Below are 15,130 nucleotides of genomic sequence, written 5' to 3' on the forward strand. Positions count from 1 at the left end.
TCTTGTTCTTAAACTTTAAAATAAACAAATTTCAAGCATTCTATCTTTAGCTTATGTTAAATTACTAGTATTTCAATGTCTATTAAACTACTATAACCTTTTTTCCCACTGCAAAAAAATGTGGCTATGGTGTTTTAAACCACATTATGAATTCAACGGGGTTGAATGCGCAAGGTCTCAGGAACCTAACTACCAGTTATAAGAATGATTGAGGGGTCAAATATGTACCAAATTCCAAAGAGCTAACATAAAAAAGACTATCTACAGTATAGCCTAATTATCAACTGAGGGCTATCTATGTATTCCTCTCTGCCAAAAACATACTCTAGCAAGCATAATTCTCCTCTTTGTTCTCTATACCAGCATGTTTCTCACCTCGGTGCTTTGGTTATGTTGTCTCAAATCCCCTGAAATGCCCCACCCTCCCCACCCCTGTCCAAATCTACTCCTTCTGCTCTCCCTCCCTTATTTTCTAAAAGAGCTTATAAATTTATGGAACGCTTATCTTGCTTTCTCACCAATTGGAAGATAAATACAAACTTACTGATCAACTTCTATGGTGAAGTATTATGTTACATACAAAGTCTATCAATCTAACAATATTACTTAAGAACTGGAAATGAGTTACCATCCAGAAGAATTACTACACCGGATCCTTTATCTAGGATATCAGCAACAACCCCTTCACATTTTAATTTTCCTAAAATGAAAAGTAAAGTAAATAAATAGACAGTTTTAAAGATCATAAGTTATTATAGTAAGACATGAGAGAATTTAACAAAATTTCCAGTATATGTGCAGCAAAAGTAAAAAATTATAGCTTGAAATAAATTTCAATATAACGTTGAATTAAAAGCAATCAGAATATCTGAATGACTAAATTTGAAACATCAATATTTCTGATAAATTGGGTTTTAAAAAGTAATTTTCAATCATTCAACAAACATTTGTTAAGCATACAATCAATACCATTTACCCCATTCCTTCTCAAATCTCTACTCTACTAGCTTCAATGAGACATTGTTTCTTTCTAATCACTCTGTTCTTTTATGGACTCTTCTTTCCATCATTTTACTGGTGATGTCTTGATGGATTACCAATGTCTGAAGGTGAACTCATTTATTTTTGCTCAAACCTGCTTTTCTCTTTTGTTCCTTATATGAATGAATAGTACTAGCCACACTGCTGCCCAAGCCAAAAACTTGACTATCGCCCCAACTCATAAAATAGAGTCTAAATATGTGGCAAGACTGGAGTATGCAGAGATTGAAAGAAGCTGGATTACACTAAAGGCTTTTGACTTCATCCTAAAGTCTATGGATAACCATCTGGGGTTTTTAAAAGGAAAGTGACAAACACACTTGCATTCTGGAAACAGCATTCCGGCTGCAGTGGGGTGAACAGACCTGAGGGGAGCAAGAATAGAGGCAGAGAGAACATTTAGAAAGTGAGAGGTGATGGTGGCCTAAATGAAGAAGTGGAAGTGGAGGTGGACAGAAATAGAAATTCTCGATGCAGTGAAGGGAGAGAACCCAAGAACTTGCTAACTGTCTGGATATGAAAGAGGGTAAAAGAGAAGTCAAGGATGAGATCCAGATTTCTGTCACTTTCACCTGCTAAATATCTCTCTGATCCACCTATTTCTCTCCATCTCCTCACTACCACCTTAGTCTAAGCAACCATCATTTCATTTGAACTACCACAACGGACTTCTAACTAGGTACCTGCACATCCACTCTGACCAACTTTAAAACATGCTCCATCACTTCTCAAGGCTCTTGGGATAAATATAAAACTCCCTAAGGTGATCTATGTGATACTATTCTCTATCACCACTACCAGGCTCTCCAGCCACCCTGGCCTTCCTTTGCTCCTCCTTAGTCATGCTTCTCCTTATCTCTAGGATCTTTCCACAGGATGTTGGCACTGTCTGGAACGCTATTCTTTCCCTCTTTGCCTAACTTCTTACCTAGGTGAAATCTTTCTTTAAAATCTCTCCTCCTGTCAGTTCCTCAGAGAACACTTCCCTTACCAGCCTGATTATGTCAAATCCTTCTATTTTAAGTTCTAACAGTGGTGTGTATGTTTCATCTGTAATGCTTACCGTATGTAGTTGCAGTTGTACGTTTATTTGTGTGGTCATTTGATTATTGGCTGCCATCCCCAACAACTAGATGATATGCTCCATGAGGGCAGTCTAGATTTGTTTCTGTTCTCCATTTATTCACAGCCCAAGCAGAATGCTCAGAACTGAACAAGCAATCAATAAATAACTGACAAATTGGTGATGATCTCCCCAGATGATCAACTCCACATACAACCAAACAGGGCCTACTCCTTACACATCTCTACAACTCCTCCACTTGGATCCATCTTCATGCCTGTAATCCTATCCAATCAAGTACGGCCTCTAACCTAGATTATTACAACAGTCTCCCACAAAATCTCCTTCCCTCTGTCTCATTCCCTTATAATCGGAGCACCACAAAGATGAGCCAGAGTTGATGTTTTCTAGAATCCACATTTGATCACATAATTCTCTCCTGCTGACACTGCTTAAGTGGCTATCTATTGCCTTTAAAATAAAATCCAAACTTCTTCACCTGTCTTTCAAGCCTGTTCAAGATCATTTTTACTTCTCTGCTCTCATATCTTGCTTTCTTCCTCAACTTACCTTTAAAGAAGCTTGAAGTATTTTCAGTTCCCCTAACAGCCAACGTTCTTCCTCACTTCTAAACTTTTGCATATAGTGTTTCCTTTGCCTGAAATATTTTTTCAATCTCCTCCTAACACGCTTAACTCCTAATTTCAGAACTCAGTTTAGATTTCATTTCTACCAAGAAGCCTTCCTCAACCCCTCAAGTTTAGTTCCAGGTTAGAGACTTTCCTATGTGCTCTTGTGCCAAACCTACACTTCTCCCATAATACTGGATTACACAATGTTTATCATTGCCCATCGTCTCCATTCATCATTAGACAGACTCTAAGCTCTGTATAAATAAATAAAACGTCTTTTTTTGGTTATATTATCAGCCATTTGTGGACAGCCTAGCACATAATAGATATTTAATAAATATTCAATCAGTGAATAAAATTACAGACAATTGTTTTCTTGCTACACTTTCCTATAATTTCCAAATTTTCTATAATGAGTACATCTTATTTTATAATTTGGTAAAAATCTACTTAAATATGAGTACTTAAGGAGAAAAAGGTTAAATGTTTCCTAACAATCAAAATCACAGCTCCAGGGGCCAGCCCTTGGTGTAGCAGTTAAGTGTGCGCACCCTGATTTGGCAGCCCAGGGTTCACCAGTTCGGGTCCCAGGCACAGACCTACACACCCCTTATCAAGCCATGCTGTGGTAGGCGTCCCACATATAAAGTAGAGGGAGATGGGGATGGATGTTAGCTCAGGGCCAGTCTTCCCCAGCAAAAAGGAGGAGGATTGGCAGCCAGATGTTAGCTCAGGGCTAACCCCCTCAAAAGAATAAAATAAAACACCACAGCTCCATGGGGTACTATTTTGGGGATTTGGCATAATAATTATATTTGCATAATGCTTAACTGTTCAAAAGCACATTTACATATGCTAATATTTGATGATCACATATTTCCTGTAAGAGAATCAAGGCTGCTAACATTATCAATCTCACTTTCCAGACGAAATAAAGTATTGTTTTGCCCTAATAATAGAAATTATCTTCAAAAAGAAGTGATTCTAATTAAGAAAGACATCAAGTAGAAACATAATAAAGATCAAACTTTTGAACCCAGCAAATCTAGTGACCAGCACATCATGGACTAGAACATGTCTGGTTCATGATGGAAAATAAAGTACTGCTGTTAGGTTTCTTGTACTTCATCTAATGCTTATTTTTTTACCACAAGGAGGGATAAGTCAGCCTATGATGGTACCACTGTAGCTAACAAATGAGGCATTAAGAGATACGGAGATGGTGATATCAGTCTCCTGATGCTTGAGGTCCTAGGTATCAACTGGTGTGTTTTTATGGAAAGTTTATAAATATTAGTCATACCTTGGTTTTCTGCAGTTTAAAGAGGTTCCAAACCATAAGTACCTCAAATTCTGAATATTCATATTTACTAGAGAATAAACTTTAAACTTACTTAAAGAAAATGCACAGGAACTACCTCATGAGCACCATAACTTGAAGCTAAGGAGGTACAAGAAATTAAGTATTTTCTATCACCTTCCTATTCGTATCACTTTTCGGTTGTAATCATTTTTGAGTATATGCCTAATTTCTCTCTTCAGATTTAAAATCCCTACAGGCAGAAACCTATCTTACAACATTTATACTTCCCTTATAACAATGGTTCCCAAAAGAATGCCCGTTAGGCTGGTTGCATACAAAACATATAGAGAGCTTCCTAGCCTCCACCACTGCCACCAGTGCCACCACCAGAGCACATACACACAACACAGGCATACACACAAAATCTCCAAGGTTGGGATCCAGAATCCATATTTTATTCAAATAAGAGGTGATACAATATAATGTAATAATAGGCAATTTTGATATGCAGCCAGGTTAGAAAATTATCTGAAACAGAACACTGTGCCATGCACGTGGCAGGTATCCAGTGGATATCCGATGAATGCTCAGTCACCACACACTGTGCACTGCCTCAGATAAAAAAGAGTTCTGTGGAAACTTATGTTGTAACACTAACACTGAAATAAAGCTATTTAGCCTTAAGCAATGTGAATTTCATAATTTTTTTAGTAAAATAAAAAGATACAGGAAAAAAATAAAGTAGGATTCTAGCTACTTGCTGACCTCTGTTATATAATGTCACATGATAAACACTTTTTTTTTTTTTACCACCTTCTATGGCCACTATATAATTAGACAATATTCTGCTATCAGAGTAGTGAAACAAACAAATATACCAAATTATAGTGAAAGAATAAAAAGAGAAGCTTTACTGAACAAGTAAATATTATTGAGAAAAATAAAACTGATCCCTAAGGCAGACTTGGTTTTATTTACTCTAAAACAAAACAGGAAAGAGTTAAGTACAAGAAATTCTGTATCTTTTAACATTGTCTACTTTATGAAAACAGTACTAATATAGATACCAAAAAAAAGAATGAAGAATCATATTAATAAGAATCATAAGTGATTATACACAATCACTAAGTTTAGAATACACGCACACAAAATGCTCCTTTCAGTTGTTAATAACACAGACATCAACAGAGAGAAACTGTTAGTATTTTGAAGCAATTTGTTAAACAAGATTATTAAAAGACAAAGTTTAAGGAAACCAAAACAGGTACTAGTTAACATCAATCTACTCTAATGGCTGACATGCACATAAATAACTTGTGATGTGATTTATTTAGGTCACGCTATGCCATCTTAACACACTGACAGTCTGGAAGGTTAGTCAGAAAAAGAAACTATGCTATGATTATGGAAACAGTGTATGAAGAACTCACCCGTTCTGGGAAGTGGCTTATATAACTCCAAGTATTGCTCTCCATGAAGAACCTATGTTAAGGTAAGTAAAATTTTATTAGCTGACTTTCTTTTTCCACAGGGTCTGCCTGTGTATATTGCTAATCAGAAGTGACATTTTACTGTCCACATGCTCACATCACTCCTTCCCCCAAATTATCTGCCTCGGTTTGGCTTCTATTTCTTAATCATATGATTCAGAAACAATCAGTCTTCCAATCTAAAGACTATCAACAGAGAAGATATCTTATATTTGTGTTCTTCCTTGTCAGTCATACATCCTGGTTGACTGATAATTATGGATTATTTGCCAATGGGGACACTAAACTGTGCTATACTTCTAGTGCTTATCACTGTGCCTGGAACATACTGGGTACCAAATCAATATCTGTTGAATGAAACTGAACAAATTGGCCAGTGCTAGTAATTTCAAGTCCCACATACCAAATACAAACAACTCACCAAAATACAAAGATAAACCTTACAACCACCTTCAAGGTAACAGCACTATCAATATCAACATTTCCTCAGTATGACATTTTGTAAATTATCTACAAAGATAGATACTAAGTGCACTGTGTAACTTCATAGCCACTTAACCTCAATGTATCGAAACAAGAATATACAAATACATGTAGGAAAACAATAGAACAGGAAAAACAAAACCCAATAGAACAGGAAAAACAAAACCCGACCCACATGTCCAAATGACCACACTCCACTGCCATGGGACAGCTTAATTCCCAGTCTTCCTCAGCACCCAGAAGGAAAAAAAGCAGAAGGCAGGTGCGGCGGAACGTGATAGGAAGACCCGTGAAGGACTGCCTCACTGTGTCAAATGGCCTGGAAACTCGAGGTTGGGAAGACTGGCATTCAAATTCTAAGGTGGTTATCACTCCTGGCCACAGATTTTTAACACCATTCATGATTTCCAACTCCTTCCAACTCAGAGAGAGAATTTTAAAACATTTGCTTTAATTGTTTGCACTTAACGTTATCCAAACAGAAGAACTGTTTGCAGCAAATACCATGGGAGAGTGACTCAAACAACAAACTGCTTGGCACATATTTCTCACCTCCCTCTCAACTTCATCAAACACTCTAATAAAATAAGTTCTCATAAATTGAGAGCAGCAGTGGGCTAACCAACCCTCCAGCGAATGGGTTCTACAATCAGCCAAGGTCGCAGAAATCAGCTCGCAGCTCTAGGAGTCAACAATTATCACTGGGCTCACAGCCTGAACCTTACTCGTGGAAATAAAATCTACACCACCTCAAAAGCTCTCGCATAGTTGTTCACTCCTTCCTTCTTGAAACAATGTATTCACTTTGCTTCTCAAATACCACATTCTCCTGATATTCCTCATACCTTACCAGCTATTCCTTCTCAGTCTTTCTTACTAATTCCTCCTCATCTCTTCAACCTCTAAACACTGCAGGGCCCCTAAACTCAGGCTCTTCCCTACCTACACTCACATATTAGGAGATTTCATCAAGTCTCATGTCTTTAAATATCACTTTAATGCTCAGAAACCCAGTTGGACCTCTCCCCAAAACTCCAGACTCATATACTCAACTGCCCCCTTTATATCTCCATTTGAATGTGCAATAGGCATCTGAAACCAATTCCTGATCATTCCCATCTTAAAGTAACTATATATATCTATTTTATTATACATAGTAATATGTCATATGTAACTATTGCACATATTAAGTATATTTTATATAATTATAAATAATATATATATGCAATATATCTATTTTATTATACATAGTAATATGTCATATGTAACTATTGCACATATTAAGTATATTTTATATAATTATAAATAATATATATATGCATATACATCATCCCAGTTGTCTTGACTAAAAACCTTCACCCTTGACTCCTCTTTCTTTCCCCACCTATCCAGCCTTTTGCCAGAATTACTCTAATGGACTCCTAAGCAGCTTCCCTGCTTCTGTACTTGGCTCCCATATAATCTATTCTCCATACAGTAGCAAAAATGTGCCTATGAGCGATCATAGCCAGATCATACCACTCCTCAGTTCAAAGCACTACAAATGGCCTCCCATGTTAATCAGAATATAACCCAAAATCCTTACAATACCTTCATTCAAGGCCCGCTTCTCCTACCACTGCCCCCTTGCTTACTTTACAGCTATACTGGCCTCTTAGCTGTTTCAAAAACAAGCCAAGTGTGCACCTACCTCAGGGCCTTTTATACTTTTTCTCTCTGCCTCAAATACTCTTCCTCCAGATAATTACCTGGCTTGCTCCTTCACCAATATTATCAGGTAAAGATTATCATATGCATTTTATAGATAAGGAAACTGGAGGTTGGAGAAGTTATTTGCCCTTGGTCAAACAGCAAGTAAATGGTAGAGAGGAAATTAATAACACAATGCTAGGGTTACGGGACTGTACATAATTGTTGTTTTCTTTTTGCTTGCCCTTTCAACTCTCTTCTTCTCTTACTCTTAAAAAGAAAAATCAAAAGATAGGCTAAATCTTTATTCCTGAATCAACCAATAAAAACTATTTTATTAATACACACATACACATATAAAGGATGTGACATTTATCAATCATATTTAAAGAAACAGAAGAAAAGCAAAATAAAGTTTGCTTATTATACACACCTTCGCAAAGTCGAGTGAAAGCCCAGGAATCTGTGCTAATTCTCCAAGCATAGATTTCTGAGCTGTAATAACTCCAAAGGTAGGCAAACAGGAGAAATCAGAACTTCCTTCATAAATAAATTTCATATCTTTTGGTTCCTTGATTGATGCTCCCACTCCAAGGGCATACATAATAGCTTCCAGTTCCGTATAAGTGGAAGAAAATGAAGGAAGTTTCTGGCCAATAGCTCCAACCTGTGGGACAATTGTAGAAAATAATTTTTTCCCTGATATTTTTGTCAAATCTGTAAGGTTTTAACTTTTCAAAACCACTAACTGCTTATATACCTAGTTTTGCTTTTGAAAAGAAGTGAACAGAATGTCATTTTAGTGAATTTGATGGAGTATCATAATTGTTTCATTATATTTGATTTTTTTAATAGAAATCAATTAGATAATGTGTGGGAAAGGAATCATTTACATATAAGTACTTAATTTTATCGCTTGCTTCTTGCTTACAGATAGTATGTCTCATTTTCAATTTTCCTATCTCCAATGGTGGAAAGCCCTATTAATTCAGCAACTATTAGCTACTGAAAAACACAAAAAATAATGAATTTATTATAAACAGGGATAGTGCATTGCCATATAAAATCTATTGTATAAAATTTACTGCAACAGATGAGCAAAACACTGCTTAATGCTTGTAAATTAGACTGCCTTATAATGGTTTTAAAGTGAGATTTTACTTGAAGTTCCTTCTTAGGAATGTCCTTTATCTAATCGGATATTGTATTTTTCTTTTTAGTGATGATATGCCCAGCATATGTGTGAAGCATATATTAGGTTATAAAAGAATAATGTCCAATTTTCAATCACTTTCATTCTAAAGCAGGAGTTGGCAAACAACGGCTGAGAGCTAAGAAGGGTTTTTACATTTTTAAAGGTAGTTAAAAAAAAGAAAACCAGGAAGAATATGTGACAGAAACAGTATGTGGTCCATCATTGCTAAAATATTTACGATTTGGCCTATTACTGAAAGTTGCCAACCCCTATTCTAAAGCAAAATCACATTTATAAACTGATAATATTCTCAGGGTTAATTAGATTGTTAATTTTGTCACTATGTCTGCCCTACAATGTTTTTTTTAAAGGATACGTACAGGAGACAGTATCAGCAAACTTCAGATGAGCTATAACCCCAACTCTACTAGAATTTCTGACACAATGGGAGGCTTTTTACTTGCAGCCATGTTGAAATATTTGCAAAATACAATCTATCATTTCCCTTAAAAGAAATGACTCAGAAGAGGCACTAAAATAAACAGTCTTTTATAAAATATTAGTAACTAAAGTAGGATTATCAATAATACTCCAAAAAAAAACCAGACACGTCTAATTATACTGAAGAAGAGAAAAGGTTACATTTAATATTTTAGCCTTATGTTCAAATTTATAAACATTTAGTACATATTTTATGAGAAGTCTTATAGTCATATCTTTCCTATTTAACAATAAATTAATAATTAATAGCTTGGAAAATAATTTTTTGTATGAAAAAAGAGAAATGAAAAAAAAAGAAACAAAAAAATAGAAAATCTCCACAGAAGGCACAGCTTTAGGCTTTTTCCCCCCCCCCGCTTACAAATCCTGATGTGGCCGTTGATGCCGCATGACTGGTATGATTTGTTGAAACTCCTCCATTGGAATCCATTTTACTTACAAGTCCAATTATACCGCCAGTTGATTCTACAAATAATAATAATGCTTTTGTTAAAGATATGACTAAGAAAAGTGTGGGGACCGGGAATTGGCCACCCCAAGATATGTCTCTTAGGCATCAGGATTATTTGAGGCTGATTGCTTTTGATAAACTGGGACAGGGAAGGAGGCTCTGAGGAATGGAACTTGCCCTTTGTTAGGACACATTTACATTTGCAAGGTAAATCTCTATCTGTAAAGGTGCCTCCCTCTCTGTACCAGGAAGAAGAAAGGAGATGACCTTCTCTCTAGAAACTCTTAGTCAATACCAAAGGCATGGACTTAAATCTGCATTTTATTGTGCTAGTCTGGTAACCTCCTGTAACTGACTTCCCTCCCCCTCCCAATGCTGGCATTTCTTTAAGGATTAAGCATCTTTCTTTAGGCTAGGAACTAACTGATTGCTGCACTCACCTGTGACCACCCAGCTCAAGACAATAGACTTGCCTCCTGCTACGCCCATAGCAGACCACTATCTGCTGTGTCCATCAAGCACTGTGCCAACAGGGCAATCTTGTGACTATTGTGGGAGGGACATTTCAATCACATGTGAAACACCCCGTTTGGGGGTATATAACCACTATGTGCACCCCACTTCTTCAGTGCCCTTTCTTCCTTCGGGAAGAAAGGTCCCGGGCCATGGCTCCTCATAAAGCTTTGTTTAATTTTCTCTTGCTATTCTGTCTCATGTGAATTTAATTCGTTCTCCGGCCAGACGAACCCACATTTGGGAAGAGGAAATGTCTTCCTCCCCTACAAAAGCTACACTGTGCTAGATAATTATTCCTACAACATTCAGCAAGCCTGCTGCAGAACCTCCACTGGCACCCATGAACTGAATGTATGATGTCAGGCTATCATAGGAAAAAATTATGAAAGACTTTGAAACAGACCAAAAGTAACAGGGTGCCGTCAATGGAAAACAAGGCACTGTCCAACCTACTCTTCCCAGGTTACGACTCTAAGGAGGCTCTGAGCTTTGCAATGTCTTTGAGTGATTTTCCAACTCTGTCAAGTGGGATCCCTGTCCATAGACATGCAATTTCTATCTGGTGGAGGGACAACTAATTTCCCTTCTCTCCCTACCATCACCCTCCCGTGGGAGAGAACAATGTCAAGATTACCCCCCAAAGTTTCCGAACAAATAATAGCTCTGAAGATAGTACTAAAAATTCTTCCCGAGAAAACAGTCAATATGATGAGCGACTCCAGACAGGGTTCAGAAGCTGCTGTTCTGGGGTCCAAAAGGTTAATAAAGGAAACTCATGGAGTAGCCACATGTGCCATAAGTCCAAAGGCTCTGGGACCTTCCTAACAAACCTTAGAGATATGGGCCTCCTTCTAAACTCAAACAAAAACTATGACCAAACTACAGACTTTGAGATGACCAGAGATAACTGCCATCCCTGGCAACACCAGTGGAGAGGCTTCTTGCCTACTAACCCTCCCCTTACCGATCCATTCAGACTGCTGCCTAGAGGGAGGGCTATTTAACTGAAAGTCATCTTGGTACAGGCTGAAAGTACTGCACTCAGAGACAGGCAATCTGACAAAAAAAGATTTTTCTGTAAAATAACTCTGATTCATGATCTTTCCCAGAAAGGCCCTTTAAATCTCATATACTATACGCATACGTGATTTATACTGGAAAAAAATAATGTGACTTTCATTGGTGATCTAGTCCTGTGACACATCCTCGATGATTCGATAACTCAAGGTAGCGAGCATTTACTAAATCCTTTCTACAAGTTCAGCACTATGCTAACACCAAATACAAAAAAAGGACATAGAACACACAGTTTCTGCCTCCAAAGGAACTTACCATATGATTAAGAAACCACATACGGATGAAACAAAAGTTGTGGAAAATTATCATGAGATGTTCAAGTGGTAAGAATTCAGCTAAGAAGAGAGATTAGTGTAGCCCAGAATATCTGGGGAGGTTTTGCTGAACATCTGGGGCTTGACTTTTCTAAAGCAGCACTAAGATTAGCACAGGTGATAAAAGGAAGACGCAGCATTTTAGAAAGAGAAGCAGTTAACAAAGACAAAGTGCTAAAACAAAGCAAAATCTATTCACTAGACAGAAAAGAGCTAAGCCTAAACAAAATAGGCTTAAATAAACTTTTTGGGAAATACAGAAAACTCAGGTCAGATAAGGATCACGTGGTTAGATAACAGAAGACTTTGAAATCAACCATCGGATGGGGAGTAGAAGCATTCAGCACAAACAGATAAACACTTCATACCATCCCCCAACCACCCACAGACCAGAAAAACAGGATTATAAAAAAACTGGAAAATTGACAGTGGAAGTGACATACATATCTTAACTTTGAAGAATTCTAATACCTACTAGAAAGGAGAAATGTGCTCTAGCTGATTCAAGTGTCTAAACCACCACAGTTAAAAGTAGAAGACAATTCCCTAAGAAAAGAAAATACTTGGTTGCCTCTGGTTGCCCAGCCAGGACTGAACGGGATCGGGACTCTTTACCTTGAATTGTCTGAGGATTGCTGACACTACCAAAGTCACAGATCTTCTTCCAGTTCGCCTTCACTGCCTCAGGAGTCATTGGCTGATTCCTCTGTCTTACAAGGGCTCCAAGGGTCCGCTCCCAGCGTACTGGTTATAGAAACAAAGCTAAGATACTGAGCAGTTGAAGAGGGAGACAGAAAGTAAAATTCACAAGAGCCCCCGGAATTTTCTTTCAACTTCAAGAAAAAGGGAATTCAGAAAAAAGATTCTAACTTCTAAAGAATTTTACTATAAGTCTTAAAATGTATTTTTCCTAAAATAACAAAGCCATTAGGATAACGTCCATTTTTTTTTTAAAACATTGAAGCTGAAGGGAAAAATTTCTCCTCTGACTATGCCAGACACTACTACAGGTAGAATGAAATGCTGAATCAGAAAAAGTTAAATTATAAATAACCATGCCACAAGACTGACTTCATGACCACAGATTATTCGGGTAATACACTTCAAAATAACAGAATGGAGGTTTGTTAGATAGCAAACTAAGGACAAGAGATAATAACACGTCAAAGAATCCAGATAACCAAATTAATATATCAGATAGCCCCAAATAATTATCCCTTTTCCCCTTTTTGCTCTTCCTCCTTTTCCACAGGAAGTCAACTAGAATGCACAGATTCACAAAAGTCATTATTACTGTTTAAGTTCCATGAAGAGAATTTTTAACATTGTTTTCTTTTTAAAAAGCCCAAGGAATAAATAACCACTAGTAACTTATTTAAACATAATGGTCAGACTTTGATGATGATTAAATGGAAGATTTGTCTTGGGGAATGCCAGAAATGCCTAATTCTAGAGCTTTCCTATTGATAAAGTCCCAGACACAGCTTTTATTGTAACAACTGATCATCCTTTCTTATACGGGTGTCATAAGACACTTAAAAATGCTTGAGTAATATGTTACTTTAATAACTGGAGAGAATAGTCACTTATAATGAAAATACTGATACTCTACAATACGTTGTAACAATGCCCTCCCATAATGGCAATCTTTTAAATAACTCAATTAATTTTAATACAAGCAGCCAATGAAAACTTGAATTGGGATATTGGAATTTTTCACCAATTTTTTAAATGTCATAAAGCAATTACCCAATGTGGTGCTCACAAGGTTTGAGAGGTGGGGTAAGAGAGAGTTGAAGCCAAATGAATTTACTACTGGGCTGAAGGGGAATAATTTCCAGAGATCAGTTGCAATTTCTGCCCCAGAAAGTTGTTCAATGTGATTCATCACTGTCTCCTACTGACGTCCCATGCCCCAAAGAAGAAAAGCAGCAAATGAGAGAACTAGAGAACCTGCCTGCTGTGCCGTCTGGGAAAGGGTTCTTCCCATCTTTTCAAAACAGCCCTCCCTCCCACTCACTTCTCTGCTGAAACAGCAGGCACAAGCATGTGGGATGCCAGAGACATGAGAGGACAAACATCAGTATAAAGAGAGACTGTGCTATCTGAAGGAACAGCCAGTTCTGAATAAGACAGGACAAGTCCTGAAGAAGGACTGCCAACAGGAAGAAAATTGAAGAGAATCTTGAAAATGCCACAGGCCTGCAGGACAACTTCCATGTTTTAGAGGACCTGTTGGCATAACAATGTTTGAGTTTGAATATGTGTGCATTAGAACCAATGTTTAGACATTTGACAAGATCTTTACCCAGCTCTAATTCAATATGCAGGTTTAAAGATATGGAAATAATGTATGGCAACCCAAAAACCGAAAGAGACTTACATTTTCCAATCCATCCTGCTCCAACCTACCAAAAAGAGGAGAAAAAAGTTATATCATCTAATGTGAAATCACTAATAGAATTTTTTAAATGAAAAAAACAGACAGCTATCTTACTATTAGAATACTAGACGACAATGATGAAAATAATACGGCTCCACAGAAGTCCATTGGCCCCCATGACTTTGCACTCTTCATGTTACCAAGAGCAGAAATATGAAGCAGCACAACGCAGTAAGAAAGGCACTGTGCTTTCTACACACTCTACACTCTGACATCAGAAATCTCAGAAATCAAGGTTTAATACCAGTTCTTCTACTGACTAGCTGTGTGACCCTGGTCAAGTTATTTGACTTCCCTAAATCCAAGGTCCCCCTTATATAAACCAAGGATAACAATACACTCTTCATGAGGTAACCATGAAGGTTAAATACCATAAATAGTAAAATCACCCAGCATTATCACAGGCTTGAAATACATGGCCCTCTAGAAAGACCTAGTGAATAAAAAAATAAAAAGCAAAGAAAACAAAACCAGGATTTGACTTAATAAACGATACATAGCCATTTTAATGAAGCACCTTTATATAAAGATAAGACAAATGACTTAATATATTAATATATGTTAATATATTAACTGCCATGCAGAAAGATAATTTTTTTCTAGAGGTCATTCAAGGAAATCCTCAGAAGAAAATGTCTGATGTAAAGACACGCCTGATGTTTGTCATATCTTCAAAGACCAGGCTACAGTGTGCCCGAACTTATCACAAGAATTCCGCATGCATGTGACTGAAGAACATACCAGCAGACGGCACATATCTTAGTGCTCATGGGTATGGGTTTTAATCACCTTTTGCCTTTATATTAATATGCCCCCACCTTTTACAATAGACCAATCAGCCTTGATGCTATCAGAGCTGATAAATCAGCAGTGGTTGTGATAACAGGCAGAAGAGAGATCATCTTTTATCTTATTCTGGGAGTAAAGCAACA

At 37.2% G+C, this 15,130-nt stretch overlaps 1 protein-coding gene across 1 annotated transcript in view; it reads right to left on the reverse strand.

Annotated features, from left to right (window-relative positions):
• Window positions 1-15,130, reverse strand: part of HSD17B4 (hydroxysteroid 17-beta dehydrogenase 4) — an 81,350-nt gene that overhangs the window by 37,302 nt on the left and 28,918 nt on the right. Inside the window, exons 10-15 of the mRNA NM_001081901.1 lie at window positions 14,139-14,163; window positions 12,371-12,499; window positions 9,759-9,862; window positions 8,135-8,368; window positions 5,470-5,521; window positions 629-700 (exon numbers count right to left, since the gene is read on the reverse strand). Coding sequence (NP_001075370.1) covers window positions 629-700; window positions 5,470-5,521; window positions 8,135-8,368; window positions 9,759-9,862; window positions 12,371-12,499; window positions 14,139-14,163 — 616 coding nt within the window. The remainder of the gene's footprint in view (window positions 1-628; window positions 701-5,469; window positions 5,522-8,134; window positions 8,369-9,758; window positions 9,863-12,370; window positions 12,500-14,138; window positions 14,164-15,130) is intronic.

The sequence above is a fragment of the Equus caballus genome, chromosome 14 (assembly GCF_041296265.1).
Source record: "Equus caballus isolate H_3958 breed thoroughbred chromosome 14, TB-T2T, whole genome shotgun sequence".
In the NCBI taxonomy this organism is placed as follows: domain Eukaryota; kingdom Metazoa; phylum Chordata; class Mammalia; order Perissodactyla; family Equidae; genus Equus; species Equus caballus.